Source organism: Psammomys obesus, unplaced genomic scaffold, assembly GCF_907164565.1.
Source record: "Psammomys obesus unplaced genomic scaffold, mPsaObe1.curated_primary_1811, whole genome shotgun sequence".
In the NCBI taxonomy this organism is placed as follows: Eukaryota; Metazoa; Chordata; class Mammalia; order Rodentia; family Muridae; genus Psammomys; species Psammomys obesus.
In genome coordinates, this window is record NW_026596117.1 from 14,186,937 (window position 1) to 14,208,639 (window position 21,703).

The 21,703-nt window shown below is 41.8% G+C and overlaps 1 protein-coding gene across 2 annotated transcripts in view; it reads left to right on the forward strand.

The window, feature by feature from the left end:
- Corin (corin, serine peptidase) overlaps window positions 1–21,703 on the forward strand; it is a 208,065-nt gene that overhangs the window by 137,226 nt on the left and 49,136 nt on the right. For both annotated transcript variants that reach the window (XM_055629339.1, XM_055629338.1), the window contains exons 7-11: window positions 2,082–2,189; window positions 4,311–4,421; window positions 6,410–6,526; window positions 9,056–9,163; window positions 19,143–19,374. In XM_055629339.1, the coding sequence (XP_055485314.1) occupies window positions 2,082–2,189; window positions 4,311–4,421; window positions 6,410–6,526; window positions 9,056–9,163; window positions 19,143–19,374 (676 nt within the window). The remainder of the gene's footprint in view (window positions 1–2,081; window positions 2,190–4,310; window positions 4,422–6,409; window positions 6,527–9,055; window positions 9,164–19,142; window positions 19,375–21,703) is intronic.

The following is a 21,703-nucleotide window of genomic DNA, read 5'->3' on the forward strand; positions in this document are numbered from 1 at the left end:
TTTTTTTTTTTTTTTTTTTTTTTTTTTTTTTTTTTTTTGCTTTCTTGGTTCTAGGAATTGAATGTATAAGAGAATTTTTTGTGGTCCAGATTGCCTTTCTTTAACAGCTAGGAATGTTGAACACCTTTTACGTACTTATTGGCCATTTGTGTATCTTCAAAAAGGCTTTTTATTCAAGTCTTCCACCTGCAATTGGATTGTTACATAGTGTGTGTGTGTGTGTGTGTTTGTGCTTATCAGCACATGTGCATGCTGGATGTGAAACTTAAGTTTGTTTTCCAGATACTTTTCTGCACTTTTGTTTGTCTTTTCATTTTGTCAATGATATCTTGAATAGTTTATACGTTTGATGTCTTATCTAAGAATTATTTGCCTAATCTAAGTCACAAAGACTTTCTTCTTATATTTTCTTTTAGAGATTTTGTGATATTTACTCATACATTTAGGTATGTAATTTATTTTTAGTTAATATTTACATATGATTTGAGCTGGAAGTTAGAGTTCATAATCTACACATTGGTATTTAATATCCAAATACCAGATTTGACCTGACTATCCTTTTTCTCATTAAACTGGCTTGGCATCTTGTACATTTCATTTTTGTTAAACTTTCTCCAAAACATTATTTATTATTATTTTATTCTAATTTCAGACACCGACTTTAGAGTCTGGTAGAGCTGAATACCCTAGTAGTTCCACAGGTAGTAGACATCAGAACTAACACAAGAGTCCCACCCAAGGACAAATCCTATGTTCCTCATACTACTGATAAACTGTCAGCAAAGGAAACTGCTCTCATCTCAAAGGAACACAAGAGATTTTTTTTTCTGGAGCCAAATAGGAGTGACAATGGCCCAGGAACACAGATTCAACTTTTCCAAGTACCGGTTTCCAACATGGTAGCAGTTCCATGAAGTTTTATAGCAACAAAACAATAAAAACTGTAAGTCAAGACACTTCAAATGCTTCATGTTGGTGGGTTACACAAGAGCAGGGAAATCTCATGTACAGGCCTCAGGTGCTAACTGGCTGCATTCTTAGCCTTTTGGTTGGTGGAAACTGATGGTCTGTTTAAACATTCCAAAAGGTCATCCAGATTGTAGGTCACACAAAGAAGGGGGCAATAAGTATCGTTTTAAATTAATTTTTATATTAATTACAGTTTATTCACTTTGTATCCCAGCTGTAGTCTCTTCCTTCCTCTTCTCCCAATCATACCTTCCTTCTCTCATCTCCTCCTATGCCCCTCTCCAAGTCCATGGATAGGGGAGGTCCTCCTCCCCTTCCATCTGACCTTAGCTTATCCGGTATCATTGGAACTGGCTGTGGCAATAAGTATCTTCATGATGATAAAGATGGCTCTGGGCTTGCAACATTCAATTTCCCCATATCATTGAACTCTAATCAAAGTCAACCAGCCTTTCTAGTCATAGCATTGTTCCAGAAATTCTCACTCACAGAATCCTTTCCCTGCATGTAGTTTATTTCCACATTAACCATAACTTTGCTAAGTTTTACATATCACTTACCCTCATATTGTCACCATAATCTTGGGGAAGTGCTTGCTTACCTGAGGACTGCAGTATGAAACACCCAGTAACAGGAGCAGTGATGTTTGTGTGGAAGGAAATGACAGCACTGCAGTGTAGATGGCGTGCCGCGTCACCGTGATCATACCAACCCAGATTTTCCCTGTAAAGGAGGTGTGTTTAGAAAAAGCTACACATCTTCCACCTAAGCCATCCATTCCAGATAAACACAGACTACATTACCTACTGTGGTGACCCAGGCAGGTCTTTTTTCTCATCTTTGATTGCCAAAGACCTTTCAGGCAATGTAACGTAGAAGGCAAATAGACTTTTGGAAAGGGATAAGAGTACTTGACTTGGGAGTCAGTGGCCTGGCCCTGGTCCTTCAGTGATTCTGCAGTTGAGCGTCTCCGACTCCTTTCCTACAAGACAATAGGCATGAATCGAATCGGGACAACACCAAGCTTCCTCTCCCCTCCTGGCCTTTGTCCAACTAGATACTATTGTAGAGTGCTGCCCCGATGACATGTCTACCACTTCCCTTGTTTGCAGACTGCAGCGAGGATCTGTTTCACTGTCACACAGGCAAGTGCCTCAACCGCAGCCTTGTGTGCGACGGGTATGACGACTGTGGGGACCTGAGCGATGAGCAAAACTGTGGTAAGTAGCATTGATCCCTCAAAGGATCTGATTATTTATGACCAAGGACACGTATCTGTCTCTTTACTAAACAACTTTGGTTGCGAAACGAGATAAACAACAACCCTCCTCCTCTTTGAGAAAGAAGAGTTTGTCCAGACACTGGTCTCAGCCTGCCTTATGATGAGCATTCTACTCCTCACCTAGCAGTCACTCTAAGGGCATGCTAAGGAAGCAGAGTGGAAAGAGTGAAGCAGGCAAAGTGCTAGTGTTTTTCTGTGTCCTGTTCTGTTTTTCCTCTGGCTGGGGCTGTTCCATGTTCAGATTTTGAGCTCCTGACCAAAACTTTGCTGAGACATATATTATAAAGTATTATCATGTGACCAAAGAATCCCACCCTCCCCAGCATCTGAATTTCAGACACTGGAGTGACTCCTTGCATGGTGTGTTTACCAGGGGTTAGGATGACAGATTGGCTTTATGTGCAAATGCTGATTTCTTATTTCTTGTCTTTCCAAACACAAGCCTTCCTGTTAAGGAGCATATTCAATTCTGCATCACATCTTTTGAATCTAAGCCAGCAAAATAACTCTTGCTTTTTGATCTTTATTGCTTTGTGATTAGTTTTACATTTCTGGGCAATATATTATTGACAGCACGATCTTTGCAATGTGTACCAAAGGGAAAGCTGGAATGAAGACAAATGTTGGACAATGGTCGACATTAGAGACTATCTAAATGGATGCTGGAAAGGATTGGAGTGTGAGGCAAAGACAGTCTGGGAGTGGAGATCTTCAGAAAATAGCACCAAGCTGGGATATTTGGTAGTTTTTAGGAGTGTGGTCTAACTTCTCTTCACTGAATCCGTAAAATATTGAAAACTCTAGGTGTACAAACCACTCAATAGTGATTAGATATATGTGGGGCTGTCCCTATTCAGGATAAAGGAGGAAGAGAATTGTAATCCTATTCATCACAGAATCTAGTGTGAAGAATCCTTACAGTTCATCTAATCAACACCCCTCCCTTTTTCAATGAAGTAAGGGAAAAGGGCAGTTGGGAAAGTGCCACAGTAGGACCAGTTTAGAAGCTGGGCACGTTAGTGGGTAGTTCATGTGTAAAAAAAAAAAAGGATTGTTAGTACCAAAGACCTCTTAAGATGAGCAGAAGTCACAAAGTCTGTGGTTTCAAGATGTCTTCATTACATAGCAGAAAGCATAGTCTTCCCTCTGCCCTGTTCTCTGTCTTTGGTGGGCTGAGCATGAATGGATCTTCTGGTTCCTGTCCAAGTATCCTCTCTGTGTTTACTTCTTTTCTCTACAACATACCTTCCAGGGTCTCTGTTTTATTTCTCTAAAATACACCTTATGGTCCATTGTTGTTCAGGAGACCATGACAATGGTCACCTTCATGGAGACACATAAGACTTTCTCATTATTGCTTCTGCTATTTGTGAATCTGTATCTCCCATAGAGCTGTTATGTCACAACATCCCTCAGAACAAAACTGTCTATGAATTCTTCTTTTTAAGAGAAGAAACTTGTCACTTAGTAAAATCCTCTACTTCCCACTTGCTGAATTCTAAGAATGTGTGGATTGGGGTAGAGTATGTATGTATCCAGATGCAAAGAAATCATAAAAACAGTCATAGTGGTTTTCTGTTCTTGCTTAACAGTTCTTTCAAACATGAGCTATAGATTAAGATAATCCAGTAGAAAACCTAGGCTTAGCATCAGGACGGATGCCATAAGAAAACTCTCATCTTTCCACCTTGCCAGGAGATGTTGTAATTTTTAGGAACACAGCAGACTTGCTACGGACACATCTTGTTTGCATTCCAAAGCTCAAAGCTTATTCAGTTCACTTAACCCAGTGTAAAAGTAGTAGATTCTTTTCTTAATGAAGGAAACAAGACATGGCAATAGTTGGAAAACCTGTCCTCAGAAACGGATGAGTCTTTGCATACAGTGAGGATTGGGCATGCGGGAAGGTAGCATTTGAACTTGGCCGGATCCATCCTAGGCGCATTAGTGATGGAACTGGAATGAGAGGAGAGTCTCTTCAGCTGGACTGTGAGCAGCACAGGTCTTAAGTGTTTCCCATGCTCTGTCTCCTCTTCCTGATTTCTTTTCTTTTCTCCAGATTGCAATCCTACAAAAGAGCACCGCTGTGGAGACGGGCGTTGTATTGTGGCCGAGTGGGTGTGTGATGGGGACCATGACTGCGTGGACAAATCTGACGAGGTCAACTGCTGTGAGTTCCCCCAGGGTGGCTCATTTTGCTTGTTTAGATCGTAATGAAATCAAAGTCCATTATGTTAACTGCACTCAGGACTCGTGAGCCTTGGTTCTGTCTGATTCTGTCTTCTGTCTACAAATACAGCATTCAAGAGATGTTAGAACAGGATAGCTAGTAACAGGATAGCTCTGACTTCAAGCCCCTCTTTTCCACCGTCCAAGCTGAAAAAATGGCTGATATGGCCCAGCACTGTCTGCTTTTTCTCTTGCTGCCCATGTATCCCTCATCTATCTATGACTTTTCTAAGAGCAATCAATTCTCTTCCCAGACACCACGGAGATCCACCCCCCCTTTCTTTGCAAGTTATATATGAGCAGCTGAGCCTCCAAGCATGTTCTCAGGGGCCATTTGTGGGAGTCCACAGGGGAAGTGCCAGAGAGAAGGGAGCAGGTTATGATCCTATAGTAACTCAGAAAGTGTGTGATAGTAATTACCATTTTATAGCAGGCTATGTTTCTAGATGAATGAGAACTTGTTTTCACATCAACCCATGACAAGTATGATGGCTAACCACATTTTTCTTTCCTCTTGGAAAACATGCTATCCCTCAGAAGACAGAAATGAAAAAAAAATAGTTAATAGTAACAGCTACATGTTGAAATAGTACAACCTGACTTGAAATGATTAAATGATGTATCTCACATCACTGAAGTACACCCTTTAGCTCACTTAGCGGAAAGAGTTGGTACACTGTTTCACTGTGGTGTCTGCATTGATGACAGGATGCCATCTCAGGATGCTCCGGTGCGTGCAATGGAAAGGCATGCGTACTTGTGTTAAATCGACTCACTTCTCCTGGGTACTTGAAGTCATCTCTAGTTCACTTACAATACACAATACAATGTGAAAGCTCTATAAACAGTTGTTACACTGAATTACATAAGAGATAATAATACGGAAAATATGCTGTGCATGTTCAGCATGAATGTTTGCCCCAGTAGTTTTGATTTGTCATTAGCTGAATCTGTAAGCTCAGACCTCATAGATGTTGTATATGAAGTTGGATATTTACTTGCCTTATACTTTGAGGCAAAAATAGAAGTGTAGATAACATAGTTTATATTTTGACATAAAAGAAAGCTGTATAAAAAGTTTCATAAACATGATACCTGGCTTTCTCTTCTCTTTTCCTATTTAATTTGAGGTCCTTGCTTTGTAAGCCAATGGGATGGAATGGCTGTATCAGAGTACTGGGGAGAGCAAGGCCATGATGGCCAAATAAAACACATCTGCTGAGCAGCCTTGAGTCAAGAAGTGGGTATTAACATTAGATGGCAATTCAATGAAGCCTGAGGTCACGTGACACATGGGTGTCTTAGGCTTTCAAACACAGGAAGTATACAATTTTGAGAAATCACAAGAATCAGAAAGCTAAAGGTAATCAGACACCCTCCTTTCAAATAACAGTCAAAAATAAGCTAGACAGTAAAGTAGTCCTATTGGAGTTCTTTCAAACACATTATTTCATTGGCTCATTAGATTGGGAAGGTTTGAGTGTAGCTACAGACAAAGCTGTTTTCATGTTCTTCCTCTGCCCCCCCCCCCAGCAGCCATGTGACTTAGAAATGGGTGTTGTGTTCTCTCAACTTCAGTTCCTTCATTTGTACAACAAGGGCTGTAACGTCTGTTTACAAGGATCTGAGCTTTATACACTTGCCTCATCTACCACAGTTCTTGCCACAAAATACACCCCTTATAAACTGCATTTTTTATCATTGCCAGTATCACTGAAAAGCACCTAGTTCTTAATAAGCACTCTTTTATAATGAAGAGAAAGTTCTCGAAAGAAAGAAAACCCTCCATTCCAAAAATTCCTGGAGTGCTGCGCCCCTTTGTGTGTGTACAACGTGTCCTTTGTCAGTGACACCTGATAAATCAGCATCACTTGCATGAAGAGTAAGAGGAGTCAGGAGCAGGATGACCGGTCTCCTGGCCTTCCCCAGCTTGTCACAGCCAGGGCCTGGTGGAATGCAGAAGTGGGCAGTGCATCCCTGGCACCTTCCAGTGTGATGGAGATGAAGACTGCAAGGACGGGAGTGACGAGGAACACTGCAGTGACAGTGAGTGTCCCCCAGCGTCCCCAGCCACCACAGCGTGCTTGTACTGGTAGATCCTTCTTTGGGAAACAAAACAGAACCTCTGCAGGTTGCTTAAGCAGGATTTCCGTACAGATAATTTCCGATTCTCTAGTCACCATTCTCCTCCGTAAACATGTAATGCCTAAGCAGCACAGGTTAGAAATTCCTTCCTGAGGATGCAGGCTAGAGATGAAGCCACATAGTCAGATTCTATAGAGACCTCTGTGGAGCCTTCTCTTTATTAGGCTTAATAACGAGAAAACTTCAGCCTGTAGCATGCGGTTAAATGTGATTAGATTCCAAATCGAAAGAATTGGCTCATGAAATTAAATGTAACTGCATCCTAATTTGGTCGTGTTCATATAAGCAGTTTAATGTTTCACATTTGCCGAGCAACAGATTTAAATATACTTTAAAAAGAACATAATATCTGTGTATGGAACTTAAACAGAAAAAGGAAATTAAGCATGTTGGGTTTTAAACGTGATCTTTTCTGTTAAAAAAAAAAAAAAGGCAAGTTCCACACTGGTTATTTTAAGACCTTTTTTTGTATGAAAACCTCCCAGCGTGGGGCTGATGGAAGCTTTCCAAACTTAATAAACCCCATATCAGTTCATACGTTGGTGCCAAGCTTCAAGCCCCGTGCTTCTTCTCCTTGCTGTCCGGGTGGCTGTAAGTGAGTCACACCACCTTTCTAGGTCACAGTTTTTGCATCAGCTCCGACGACAATACGTGCCGTGCGGGGCGAGTGCCTGGGTAGAGCTAAGAAAATATTGCATATTGTTGCCAGGCTAATACGGGGTCATTTTTCTCCTGCAAACTTGGTCTAACCAAACAACCGATAGAGCTCGTAGTCTCGTGAGATGAATAGGCCTACGGCTGATATCCAACCAAGTAGCCCAGGCTGCAAAGAATCCAGGGTGCCGTGCTTCTGTGTGTGTTGTGCCCACTTGGCAAGGAGTGCCTTATGACGGAGACATACTAGAGCGTCAAGCTGAAGAGCGAGCAGTGCTCTCTAGGAAGAGGCGAGCTCAGAGGAGCACGGCAGACCCCCACACAGCACCGCATGAACGATGGTCTTGAAACAGGAGGCAGGAGGTGTGTTTCGGCTACATGCCGAGTGAAGGCCTTGCTGTGAGTTTTTCTACAGGCCTTTTCCTGTCACTTTTTCTCCTCAGAAAGCCCTTCTCTCCTTCTCAGGACAACATATCCCATCGGCCTGGAACACTTCCTAGGGTAGCTTTGGCCCCCTGACCTAGCCTGCTTCAACTGTTCTTGATAAACACCTCCAGTAGAGCCAGGCTTTCACAGCCTCATGTGGTGTTGCTCCTCATGCCATCCATGTCAGAGAAGCTGCACAGAGGCCGTGCCCTTTTTTGTCTTTCAGCATTCAGTTCCTGGCTTGTTGCATAGACTTGCCACAAAGCAGGCACTTAATATTTGCCTAACTGTTGAATATGTGATGTCCTAAAATGTCACAAAGAGCTTACGCTTATGAAAAATGTTTAGGGTTGCCTTGAGGGATGGAAAAAAAAAAACAAAACCAAACAAACCTGATGCCTTTACCTGACAACAGTGACATCTTTTAGGCAAGGTGATGATACTTAACATTTCACACTAGCAGGGCTGGAAGGAGGATTCTGGTATAGCACACGTTGCCTTAGAGATATGGATAAGCACGATTATATACGTGCATGTGAGGCTATTTATACTCAGGGTGCCTTGCAGGATATTCTAGACTCCAGATGACATGTCTGGAAGTAAGTGAGCATAACTGTGGGGGAGAGATGGAAAGAGAACGGGTAGCAATTTATTACTTTATCTACTTAATCTACAAATGGCCAGGAAATCAACGACAAAGGCAGTTTCCTCTCCACCTACCTTAAGGAAAAGCCATCAGAGAAAAGGCTGCTGCCATTCATTTGGAAAGAAGAAACCACGATGATGTTAGGTCGTCAGAGCTTGGCTAATGATACTTTCCAGGGATACTAAAAGTCTGGGTAGCAGCTGGGAAAGGCTTGCATTCCGATATAGGACCCTTGAAATGGGGCGTTCGTGTCGATGCCCTGTTGATTGCCAGGGCAAATATTTTTCTTAAACTGGAGAGTTGGAGTTTCAGATGTCACTCACAAACCAGAATGTGAACCTCTTTGTATAACCCTCTTGACTTCACATCACCTGCATTTTATTTTGTAAAGTATAGGCACCTGTGTAAAAACAATACGCTTTTCCCCATTATAAGCAAAAGCAACCGTCAGTTTTTCCCTTTAGTGTGGTTCGCCTCTTTTTTGTTCATTTGCACAGAATTCTTTTGGAGACTGGGCTGTGCTTAGTTGGTGGGAGGATGAATCCAGAACATACCTATTCCATATGTGTTCGATATTCGGAGCAAGATTGGAAGGAAATTAAAGTTCTGTCGCCTGACAACTCCAGCAGACATTTTTACTCCTTCAGACAGAGGGCCAGAGATTGGCAGGTGATGAAAGCTCTCGGGCTTTTCCCCTTCCACAGGTCAGACACCATGTCCAGAAGGAGATCAGGGGTGCCTCGACAGTTCCTGCCTCGATTCCTGTGCTGGTGCCTCTCCATGCGACTCGGACAGCAGCCCAAGCAACTGTAGTAAGTACAACAGCTGACATGAGCCATCTCCAACAGACAGAACATCCAGCCTCTTATTAGCGCACTGCTGTGAGCTCCTCAAGTTTGGAATCTCTCCAAAAAAAAAAAAAAAAAGTATATATGTTTGCTTTTTCTTTGGTCCAAAGGTTGCATGTGGTAGCAGAAAAGAACCAAAATGGTCTTCATTAGCTAAATAAGAAACAAATGTGTGGTTGTGGGCTGGCCATCAATCCACATTGCTTGGTGTCATTACCACTGCTTTCTACTCAACATCAGCTCCTATAAATTATGTCTGTGGCTCCATCTGCAGGCAGATGTTAGCTTTCTTCTTTTTTGAAAGCACAGCTCCAAACTGGAGACCTCATCCCAGAAGCAGATAGGAAATCCCCCCCCCCCGAAACAGCTGCAGAAATTTGGTCAGTCCATTCTTTAGTAGAAGCATTCTCACCATTCCAGACAGGTCGAACTATAATGATCTAGGAATCGTTGTGTTAAATCTGTTTCATTGACGGTGAGGTGGCTCCGGTGGAAAAAGCAGGTGGCTGTCTGTCTCTAAGTTAGTTTTCAGGAAAGATTAGCTGAGGGAAGTCAAAATGGGCAAGAGTGAAGACTATCAAATCAACTCCTGTGGGAAATCTGAACTGAATTAGGACATTTCCAAAGACTGATTCTTAGAAATCATTTATTCCTGCCAGACTCGGTTATTAGAGCATGCTCACTTTTTTCTCCTGAAGTAATTAACGTTTGTTCCATCTTCAGCTTGGGGTTAAAAACTTAGACCATCAGTCAGATTTCAGATGTCAAGAGAGAGTTACTTTACGTCATGTGGCTGTCGGACGCTTTGAGGCCAGTAGACTAGGGGCCATGGACTTTCAGTGGCCTTGTAACATTTGAGGTGCATTATATCAGTATGTCAGTGCTCATGGATTCTAAGAAACTATTTGGCTGAAAGCAAAACTCTCGTGTCTCTGTAGTTCTCATACAAGAGGACAGCTTCTCTTATCTATTGTATTAGTCCATCCTGCTGTTGCTAATGACGCAAGACCACAGACTAGGCCATTAACAAGAAAAGTTTATTTTGTTTATAGTTCTGCTTCAATTTTGAAGAGCCCCATATGGTCATATCCTTTTTTACTGCTAGAAAATCAGGCATAGGCCATCCCATGAAGGCATAAAAGGGACTTCCCCTCTCTCAGCAAAGCCCTAGGTGCCCAGCCCTGGGCTCAACCCTGCTGTTCCTATCACTCTTTTAAGCGCCACTTCTACGGATCTTGGATCGATTAAAACTCATCACTCTTAATACCTCACAATGGAAATAAGCTACATGATTTCAGTGCAGACAAACTATGGCACTATATGAAAGAACAGTAGATATTAGTCTGGTCACTAAGAAGATGCACCAGCAGGAGCAGAGGACACAATTCAGACTGTCGAGTACTTGCCTAGCATGCACAAAGCCCAGGGATCAATCTTTAGCCCCCATGTTCCTGCACGTTCATAATCCCAGGACTTCCTAGGCAGTGGCAATAATATTAGAAGTTCAAGGTCGTCCTTAGCTACTTGGTGAATAGGAGGCGAGTCTGAGCTACATGAGCATTGTCTTCAAAACAATTTTTAAATAATAAAATAAAATAAAAATGAAAGAAGGTGCCCTGGCCAGGGCACTTTACTCTCTCAGCCAGGCATATCAGGTGTGTTTTTATTTGCAGATAAACGTATATCTGAATGTGTTATGGGTCTATCGATCCCATCATTTTGTTTTCCTTATTATGTCACAATCAGATCTGGGATCTTACTTAAAGAATGACTTATTTTTATTTCATTTTCAATTTTTGAATGAATAATTTTGAAGTATGACAGTCATGTCAAAGACGTGTGCTTATTAGTGTTAAAATTCTCCATGTTGTTTGACATGGAATGACACTGTTAGACTAAATATGTAGACAGGGAACTGTCAGCTGTGCCACCTTTGGGAAAGGGAGAAGCTGAATATGCTCTTCTATTTTCTCTACATCTGAAACACTTCAAAATAGAAAAACTTGAGGATTAAAAGCACTGGCTTCTCTTCCAGGACACGTGGATTCGATTCCCAGGTCCTACACGGTGGTTCACCCACATCTGTAACCCAAGTCCAGGGGGATCCAAGACCTTCTCTGGCCTCCGTGGGCCCTGCCTGCACATGGTGCCCAGACTTACAGGCAGACAGAACATCCATACATACTAAATGTTAATAAATAAAAAATCTCAAAATTTTTCAATAACTGAAAATTTAGAGTTTAGTGGCAACTTACAAGAAAAAAAAAGAGGCATAGGAAGGGCAAACATCTACCTCTGGCTTATACATTAAGCAGAGCTTGCAATGAATATGCAAGGTTCCGGGCACCAGAATGGGCACTGTCCTCTTTAAGGGAGAAGAAAGAAGTCGTGTTCCTAGCTTACCGGAGGTAGCTTTTAGTACGGAGGACACCCTGTGGTCTCCCCGCTCACATTTACCATGTCATTCTTTTCATATCCTTTCAACATTCCCTTTCCCTAGCTTCTCCATGTACATCTCCACTAACTCCTTTCCATATACAGCAAACACCGGAAGCGCGTATCTTCTGATTGTTAGACACTGTGTTATGCGTTGGTCCTGCCATTATTGAAAGCGCTATCTGTCCCTGACTTCCAGCTAGCTCCCAAGGAGCCTCTGGGTGGATTGCGTATGTTTGGTTCTCTGTGCGGGTGGATAAGTAGCATATCCTCTTGTAAATTTGTTCACCGTTGTAGGTGGTTATTAATATTTACTATTGGTTTATCTTCTTGTAAAGCTTGCTGCTAATCTTAAACAGCTGTATAACCAAATCACCACACAGAGACTGGGATTTTAGTTAACCTAGAACACAATGTTGGGCAATATTTACTCCCTCCTAAACCTCCAAGCCCTCAGTTTCCTAACATTTAGATTTCCCACATTAAACTTGCTTTTTGTGAAATCTTAGGTCTGGTTCATGCTCCAAGTCCTCCAAGTTCTCCTCCAGCTCTGTTCTCCCCATGCTCTGCTGTCCTCGAGCTCCTCCTCCTTCTCCTCCCACCCTCTCCTGCTTTCTGGCTCCTCCCTTCTTTCCTGTCCTTTGGCTCTTCCCATTGCACAACATTGTATCTAGTTGCTTTATTTGTGTCCTGTTTACACAAGAGTTGAGACAGGATGCTTATAGTGAGTATCAGGATGCACTATCCAGATTGAAACCAGAGAGTTGGGGGTGGGAAATCAGCATTTGAATTAACAAGGGGAAGGCATATACATTTTAAAAGAACATTATACCAACAGTTCACGCACATGGAAATGTGATTATTTAATGATGCTTAACATCAGCAGCATCCATGCTGTTTAGCTTCTTAACCCCTCACCCCCATGGTGTTTGTTTCTTCCTGTTGGAGCTTGCAAAGAGAGAACAGGAAGTAACAGGTGCGAAGGAAGTTATTGCAGGAAAGCTGCCCAGCTCTTCCTACTCCCTGCCCCCTCTTTTGTGACAGGGTCTCACTATGTATCCTCAGCTAGCCTGGAACTCTCTATGTAAATCTTGCTGGCCTTGAACTACTGGAGATCTGCTGGCCTTTGTCTCCTGAGTTCTAGGACTAAAGGCATGTACCACTCACATTTCTGTCTCTTCTTCAGTGCAAAATTAAACTTTAGAATGTGAAGGGAAATGAATGAATAGATAGACACAGAGAGGGCAGAATTTATTACTATCTGGTTATTCAGCACAAGTGAACAGCACAATGTTTGTTTTGATGCCCTTGACATTGTAAGTGAAGAAAGTTTAAAGTCATCTGGCAGAACCAACATTTCACCAAACCTTCTTGCAGTTCAGTCTCGGAAGACACCAGTTCTTGCCATCTCATAAAAATTGCACAGCTATTCAGTGGTCTCTGAAGATGTGTTGGGTAGGACTTGGGTCTCAGGATAATTTCGATGTCCTTGCGGACTCCTGTGAAAAGCCACAGTTGACAAACACTGCTCTTGAGGTCTGTTTGTGACTTGGCTACATGAATTTGTGCCTCCTTGGACATTGGATGTGGGAAGTTTTCATATTACTCTGTCCAGTGCCCACCTGACATCCTGACATCTCCATGCCTTGCAGGGAGCAAATTGCAGACATAACCTCACATTAGGGCCAGGAGTAGAAGTGAAGTTCTAATAGCACAGAGAAACCAATTTATCACTTTTTTTTCTTTTTTTTCTTTTTTTTTTTTTTTTTAATCTCATAGACTATAACCCAGGCAACCGGGGAAACCAGATGAAGAGAGTAATCCCCATGGTTGTCTCTTCCTCTTTGTGCCCATGTTCATCAAGACCCCAGGAAGCCTCGTGTGGCTGTCATGCCCCTGTGCATTTTCCTGGGCTCCCAATGCTCTGTCTGTGTTTACTTTAATATGGCAAATCACCTATTCTCTTAAGCCACTTCCTAAGGCTCTTACTGAACATTGAGGAAGAGGAAGGGGTGAATAATTTTGCCCCAGATAGCTTCCTTCTCATCTACAGTTTCTGGTCTACTCTTTGCAAACTCCAATTGGAAGAAATAAATAGTATGGGGCTGTAATCAAGAAGCAAAACATCAAAACAGTTAAAGACTTCATTTTTTGGTAGCAATAGTAGATAGGAAGAATGATGTCTTTCTACAAGTCTCCCCACCTGCCAGGTGAGAAGTGGATGATTAATTGACATAGTATTCCTGGGTGACACAATTAATTAATGAATCGAGGCACGGAACATCTACAGCTGTTGACATGGCACTAAGGAGGAATCCAACATCATGGGGGCTGCTGAAGAGAAAACACAGCAGCTGTTTGCAGTTCTGGCAAACTCACAAAGCCTGGACCACTCTTCTGGTTCTGCTGCCAAAGTCCAGGAAGCAGGGCAGGCAGGCCTCTTCTTTAGCTGAGGTTAGAGTGTGCCGGCCGCACAGAGTACTGTGTGTGCTCTACAGGGCAAATCTCTGGGATTTGCAACAGTGAATTGTAAAGAAAAACAAAAGAAGGAAAGGGAAACCAAAGATTTTAAGGTAATTAAAAGGCAAGGTTTAAAACAAAAGAACAAAACACAACAGGCACGCTTGAACTAGAATGTAAAAGTAAAGAAAAACCAGACAGTGACAACTCTGAGATTTGTTTTTCCTCTGGAGAAAAAGGAGAAGGTTGAAATAGGATAGGTTATAAGGGGATGGGGGTGAATTTTTGCCAAATTTCCCTTACTTGTTCTCGATGGTGGTTATAACAACATGCACTTTATAAAAGCTCATAGACTGTTATAAATGACAGTGATAAAGAGAGGTTTAGAGTTTTCACAATGAATGCCTGGGCAGTGTGACTGGATGTTGAACTTTTCATCTTTTCCTATAAATGGTTGTCATTTAGCACCCAGTTTCCGGTGACTTCACAGCTCTGCGTCATGTGTAGTTCACAATCCCATTTTTATGTGGAATTTAATAGCTCGTGTTTCAGACTTTGAAAATGAGATGCCATTGTCAGAATACCAGGCTTTTAAAAACGGATATTTATTAAACCTTATCTGCAGGACCCAGTGAGTGTCTGTACCGAATACTTGCAAGCTGGACCATCTGTTCTACACAAAGCATCATCGCATTTGTGACGTGATCGCCCTCTAGTGACTATTTTATATTAAGTTCGATGTACCAGCCTAAGCTGGAAAAGCTTATTGGTCAAAGCCGCTGAATTTGGATTTGATGAGTATCTAAGAGTCTAACTTGTTCAGCAATCTGTAAAGAATGCCTTTTAAGGAAGCAAGACTTAAGAACCAATACTTAATTCACTCAGTAAAGACCTTCAGCATAATGCATGCTCATCATGTAATCTTTCCATCATCACTTAGCTGTAAAACGTTGAAAGTTACATTTTGACAAATCAAGAGTGGCACATTCTCCATATGTCAAAGCAGAGAGAAATTATCCATGTGATATTATCCATTCACCGCCTATTTGAAGCACACTGGTAAAACATTATATCTTAGTGGGGTGGTAAAGGAAGAGAGAGAAAGGAAAGATGTATAAGAGCAAGAAGGATTGCCTCGGACATCTGTGTGAACAATGCCATTTTGTAAAATTATAAGTATATTAAGGGAAGAAGGAAAAGAGGCCCACACATCTCTGGAACTGAAGATATGTGTAATAAGGGAAGATGCCTGTAACAAAAGTAACAGGACGAATAGGGAAACAGTGTGATTCTTCATTGGCAAAGGCAAACACTACTCTGGCTTTATAAATGCCCGTGTGTATGAAAGTGATCAGGGAAAGGCATGGGAGGGGCTCTAAAATCTTCTGAAGACTCTGGGAGAGGCAGAGAGAAAGAGGAACTGGAGATACTGAGCTGGTTATGCATTTCTGTATTGTTGCTAAAAAAGAAAATCTTCTAAGAATCAGAGCACAAAGTTTGAAAGTTCCTGTTTGCTTTACTTGGAGCATTTGTGATAAATTACTGTAGATTAAGTAGCATCAACTGTAGGCATTTATACCTCAAAGTCCTGTGGTCTGGAAGCTTGAGGCCAGGATGCCAGCATAGCTCAGAACTGAACCCTTCTCAACTGCAGAAGGCCAACCTCCCTTAGTATTCTATATGCCAGGATGAGAGAGGAAGGTTTACTTGGGGTCTCATGTGCAGAGACCCCTGATCAAATTCCCAAAGACTGTTCTCATGACCTAGTCACTATGAAAGGGCCCTTTCCCCCAATACCATCACACTGGGGGGTGAGGACTTAGGCTTATGACTTTGAGAGAATACAAAGGGTTCTTAACACCCTTCCTTTATAAGTATAGGAAACAATGAGGACAAAACCCTGACCTTCTTCTGCCTTCTGGTGTTTCCATGTTGTATTTGTCCTCAATACTATGCCAGTTCTCTGGTGTCCTGGCTCCTCCAGGAAACAGAGTCGTAAGCACATCTTTAGTCTACTTGGCTCCTTATGGCTATTATATCCACATAGCTCTCATAGTCTCTAAATTAGTAGGTAGGATTGAGGCTTATTTCACCCCAGTCTTTATTACTTATTTATTTGTGTCACAGAACTTTTCAGATAAAGAGTATGATTTGAATAATTGCTCACAATAAGGCATGGGTTTAGTGTGACTAGGTCAATTTTATAACACATGTCTAATTAACTCTATTACCCCAGGGTCAATCGTATATCTACTGGGATCTCCAAGGAGACAGAAAGCCTCTACTGCCTTCTCTCAAACCTGCCCAAACTCACCTGTCCTCAGAGGCTTGAATTGCTCTTGGTATCTTGTGCTGTCCCTTTGAACTCGTAACACTACGTTTGTAAATTCAGGCTTCCATCACAGAGTAGCTTAGGCTGTGAGGCAGAGACAACAAACATGTGTGCTTCGCAGTTCAAGAAGCTGGAAGTCCACAGTCAAAGTCCTGGCATATTTGATCTCAAGGGAGAGTTTGCTTATTTCACCATTTGCCAAGAGCTGAAGTCTTTCTGGGTCTTTAAATGGTGGTAAAAGCAAGATGACTAGCTTTAAGGATGCTAATTCCACAGTGAGTTTTCTCCTGTCATTTATACTGTAACTAAGTCTAGCTACCTTCCTATGTCCCACCTCCAAGTGCAGTACCATTAGGGGTTAGAGCTCCTGCCTGTGAATTTAGGGCTGAGGGGGACATAGTCTGTGCAAACTTTATCCTAGTCTGGTCACACATTCTGCAGTCAGTGCACGTGTCTTCTCTTCTGTCGAGACTGTGGAGTTCCAAAATGGCAAGGACACTGCCTTTCTTTTTCTGTGCTTAGAACAGTCCCTGACACATTTTCCCTCTTTTTTCTTCCTCCGTTCTTTGAGGCCAAGAGATAAAGGTCGTTTCTTTAAAATCTGGAAGTGATGTGGAGGAGGCAAAAGTAGGTCAAGGAGGACCACAACAGGGTGTAGTGAACATGAGCCCATCATGCCTAGAGGGCAACCAACCTTACAAGTGTCAGGAAGAACAGGATGAGCCCTCAGTCAGGAAGGCCCCTGGAAGTGGTATTACACTTGCTGAGATCAGTATGCTGAAGAAGAGACAACTTGCTGAGGAAGGTGGAGAAAGGCTATGCCTAGTGCCAAGTTCTAGAAATACATGGCAACTGAAGCCAGTCCCATTTGGGTGAATGATATCAGGAAAAGAAGTGGGAAGAGGGGAACAAACAGGCTGCATGAGGTCATAGCCTTCTGGAAATATCAGTGGTACAGAACCGACCACAGCAAAGATCAGTTGTTACTATGGCCATAGGAGAGGAAGCTGGGCTGTTGTTGAAGAATAAAGTATCCTTAGACTCCATGCTAACATGTTTGAATTTTGTCCTCATTAGCTAGAAGCACCCAACAGATAACAGTCTGCTCTTAAGCTAACATATTGTCACCTTATCTTTAAATTCATTGGTCAATAAGAAAACACACACTCAGAAATTGTCTAATTGCCCGTTTAATAAACCTCATTGACTTTCTTTTAAATATTTGTGCAGATGATGGGCCTATGCTATTTTAGAGGCAATGAATAAATTAGAAGAAGAAAAGGGAACCAAACACAGGAATGATAAAAGAGTCATTTTCAGATACAGATGAGTCAACTTTAAGTTGAATGAGAAAGGGCTTTCTAATGCATGTGCTGGCCACCGTACTGGCTGCGCCATGCCTGGAAATGAACACAGGTTTGTCATGGCTCTTCTAGAGCAGGGTCCCTGGTTTTGATATCCATAAACAAATGTCATGTACTCCTTGCAGGCTAGTTTTTGCTACTCAGTTCCCGGGCTTCTTAAACTTTTCTCTCACAACCCCTTTTTGTTTTAATTCCAACTTCAGGTATTTAGGCATGGAAACTAGGAATACAAACTGAACATTTACCAGTAACAACTCATAAAAAGATTTCTTTTAAAACAAATCTTTGGTATACTATAGTTTTATCATTTTTTTAGAGATTAAAAAAAAAACAAATTTGCTTACTAAAGAGATAAATAGAGTTTTTGCATAAGAATTAAATATTTGTTGAATATTTGAAATGAAATTGGGTGCTGTGCCTCCCACCTGCAATTCCAGAACTTAGAAGGCAGAGGCACAACAATGCCCTCGGCTTCGTGGCCAACCTAAGCAATATAATGAGTTTCTGGGGAACCTCAGCTAGAGCATAAACCAAAACAAACAGCAGCAAACCAGCCAACCAAAAACCAATTGATACTACAAGATATAGGGCACCGTTAATGTTTTTCAAAGTTGGTCCGTGCTTAATTTTATAATTCTCCACACATTGAGAATGCTGCCTTCATTTACATAAATACACAGTACAAACTGGAAGAAGTTTCAGGAACTGGGGGGAATGCTGTCCTGGTCTCAAGACAGAATTCTCTGAACAAGTTTTCATTAAAATTCAAGTCATCTATTCAATTGGCATTTAAAAAAAAAATCACTCATTCTAATACTATACAATCTCAATACATACCAATTTCATACATGCTGAAGAGAGATGGAAAATAATGTTGTCTTTACTTCCTGCAGTTAAGCCACCTTGTTTTTATCAGAGCTGAAAACTTAGCGTACACAGTAGTATGCAATTCACAACAGAGGGCAGTCCGGGACCAGAGCCCTGGTGTGCTATGTCTCATGCAGTGCTTGTTGCTGTCACACGGGATGTAACGGATGTGTACTGCAGAACTCAGTGTCATGTGTTCAGAACCAAGGCTGCTGCGAAGTCACGGGATGCAACATTTGCAAGTGTCATTAACACCTCAGACTCATTATTTGTTTCATTTCGAATTAAGCTTTGGCCATCGTATGTTCAGAAACCGTTGAATGTTGCCAATTACTTTATAGCCCTCATGCATGGTTATATAACCAGGACACAGAGTTGTAGAAGTTGTGTTCTAAATCAAGGAAAATAGACTCTGAGTGTGGGAAACTTAGAGAGGTTGTTTCTAATATTCAGATTTGTATGTGATTTTTTTTTTTTCTGTTAGGTCAATGTGAGCCAATCACTCTGGAACTCTGTATGAATTTGCCCTACAACTATACACATTATCCAAATTACCTTGGCCACTGGACTCAAAAGGAAGCGTCAATCAGCTGGGAGTCATCTCTCTTCCCCGCACTTGTACAAACCAATTGTTACAAATACCTCATGTTTTTTGCTTGCACCATTCTGGTCCCAAAGTGTGATGTGAATACAGGCCAACGCATCCCCCCTTGCAGGTAATTCGATTTGTAAATGCGTGCTATCCTCATGCTAACTCAGAGAGCACCAACAAAGCACAAAGTTGGGTTTACACAAATATATATTGCCAGGGACTCCGAAAGTTAGCAGATTCAAAAGACAGAGAAATAGGAATAAAATGAATATTTGAGTAAGAAATCATGCAAGCACCAAATATGGATGGCGTGATCTTCCTTCCATGACAGGTCTGTGTTTATCTGTGTTTCATTTTGTTGGATCACAAAGAATCCTTTTGAATATAAGTTAGGGATAGGGTGCTGTTCAGTGGCAGCACATCCTTTAGGATGTGTGAGGTCCTGGGTTGGATCACTAGTACCCCAGAGCAAAGCAGAAGAATGTGAGGGAGCCGAGAAAGGGCCTGTGTCTGCCACTCTATTTGGAAACACTGATGTGTTTGCTCCACTGTGTTCTTCATCAGTGTATCTAAGATGTTCTTACAAATTAGTAGGGCTACACAGGGAGACAGGATAGCCGTCCACAGGTGTGACAGGAATGTACGTCACTGACATTTTTTCTGCCTGTCTGAGTGAAAGAAAGACAACATCTCAGGAGCAGAGCTTGAACCTTGGGTCTGAACAGTAACATCCTGGGGGTCAGTACTATGGCTGTAGAGATTACTGTCAGCTTCAAGTCCTCTCCAACTGCTTTGTACCCTTAAGACAAATTACTCAGTCTCTTTGGACTGCAAGTCTCCGGTGATATAAGTATTTTGTTTGTTGAGTTTTGTTGTAGTGAGCGTTCAAGAAAGGATTGTGAAGTTAAATAAATGCCACAGCCCCTATATTGACTGATGTAGTTATAAAGATAGCACATAGGCTCAGTTGCTTGGTGGCAACTGTGTCCCCCTTTTGGGCCACATGTGAGAGGCTGTAGTCTGAGAGTGTGCATAGCTGAGATGACTATCCAAGAAGTCATTGCTGCCGCCCTCTGCAATGCTGCCTTGCAATCAAGGGTGGCCGTACAGGTGTGCCTGTCTGGCTGTGAACAGTAACTATAGAAAACACATGTTGGATCAGAAGTTGCACACAGCTTTAAGAAAAAGAAAGAATACCAATAGAGTGGACAGATGGGAAAACAATAAATTTAAGGCTGTATATCAAGTGGATGATGAAGTAGGGCTATCTCTGGAGTCAGGGCAGGAAACAATAAGATTGCACGATGACTCAGGCAGCTAAACAAATCATACAAGGAAAGTAAGATTTAGTGTTTTCTTGGGCAAAAGCAATACTGAGAATTTTATTACGTGCCCTTCAAAGTATTGTCAGGGTATCTACTGATTTCCTATTGAAGCTTTTGTAAATCTTAGTCTATTTTTGCGAAGCAAGGTCAGTGATGGTAGTGAAATTGCTACCTTCCCCAACTATGTTTGATATTTTTTTGGTATCTACATGAAATTCCCCTAATACATCAATTTACTGTTCTTATATATGTATATCCCACATTGAGTTTCATGGTTTAAGTTTTATAATTTAAAATGACTGGGTTGCAAATAGTTCTGAGATGCTATTCAGTGAACATGTTGATAGACTTCTTTTGGTGACTTTAATTCTGTTTCTTAGCTTAGTTGGCAACTTCAGTGCCAGCAATGGGAACGTTTTGATATTTATGCATAAATCTATTTAATTATAACCAACTAATGTGCTCCTAAGCTTTTGAATTAATGCATAGCTGTTTCTGCTGAGTCTGTTTAGTAACCTTAACATTTAATTTTTAAGTTGCACACCCAAAGATAACCAATCTTACTGAGCTCCCACCCCCACCATGTGGCAAATGTTTGAGGGTTGGTATGTCTTGTGTCTGAAATCCCCTTTGACCAAAGCTGTACGTACCATCATGGCAGGTGCCTACCACTGAGGGCCACCCAGATTTTGGCAAGAACACCTTTGACCTTTTGGTGGTGCTGTTAGCACTACTTCCATTTTCTGGTAAAAGTCAGAAGTGGCATAGTCAATGTAACCTTAAGATGACGGCTACAGCTGAGCTTGTATGTTTGTTGTATACTTGTAGCCAAGCTCTGATCCAGCTGTGCCTGAATAATGTTGAACTTACCATGTCTTTCAAATGGAATAGGAGAATGGCCCATAGTCGTCTTTGTTGAAAATTCCAAATCAAACTAGAACTTGAGTTTTATCTTTAGAACAAGTAAGCGAACAGTATTGATGGGAGCTGGAGAAGGGGAGACAGAGGCAGAGTCTCAGAGAATCCAGTAAAGCACATGCCCCCCCCCCCACTGCTTATTAGAGGATCACACCGCTGGAGTCTCTCCAACAGGCCCGTGGTCCGCGGCGACAGACTGTAGGAAGTGAT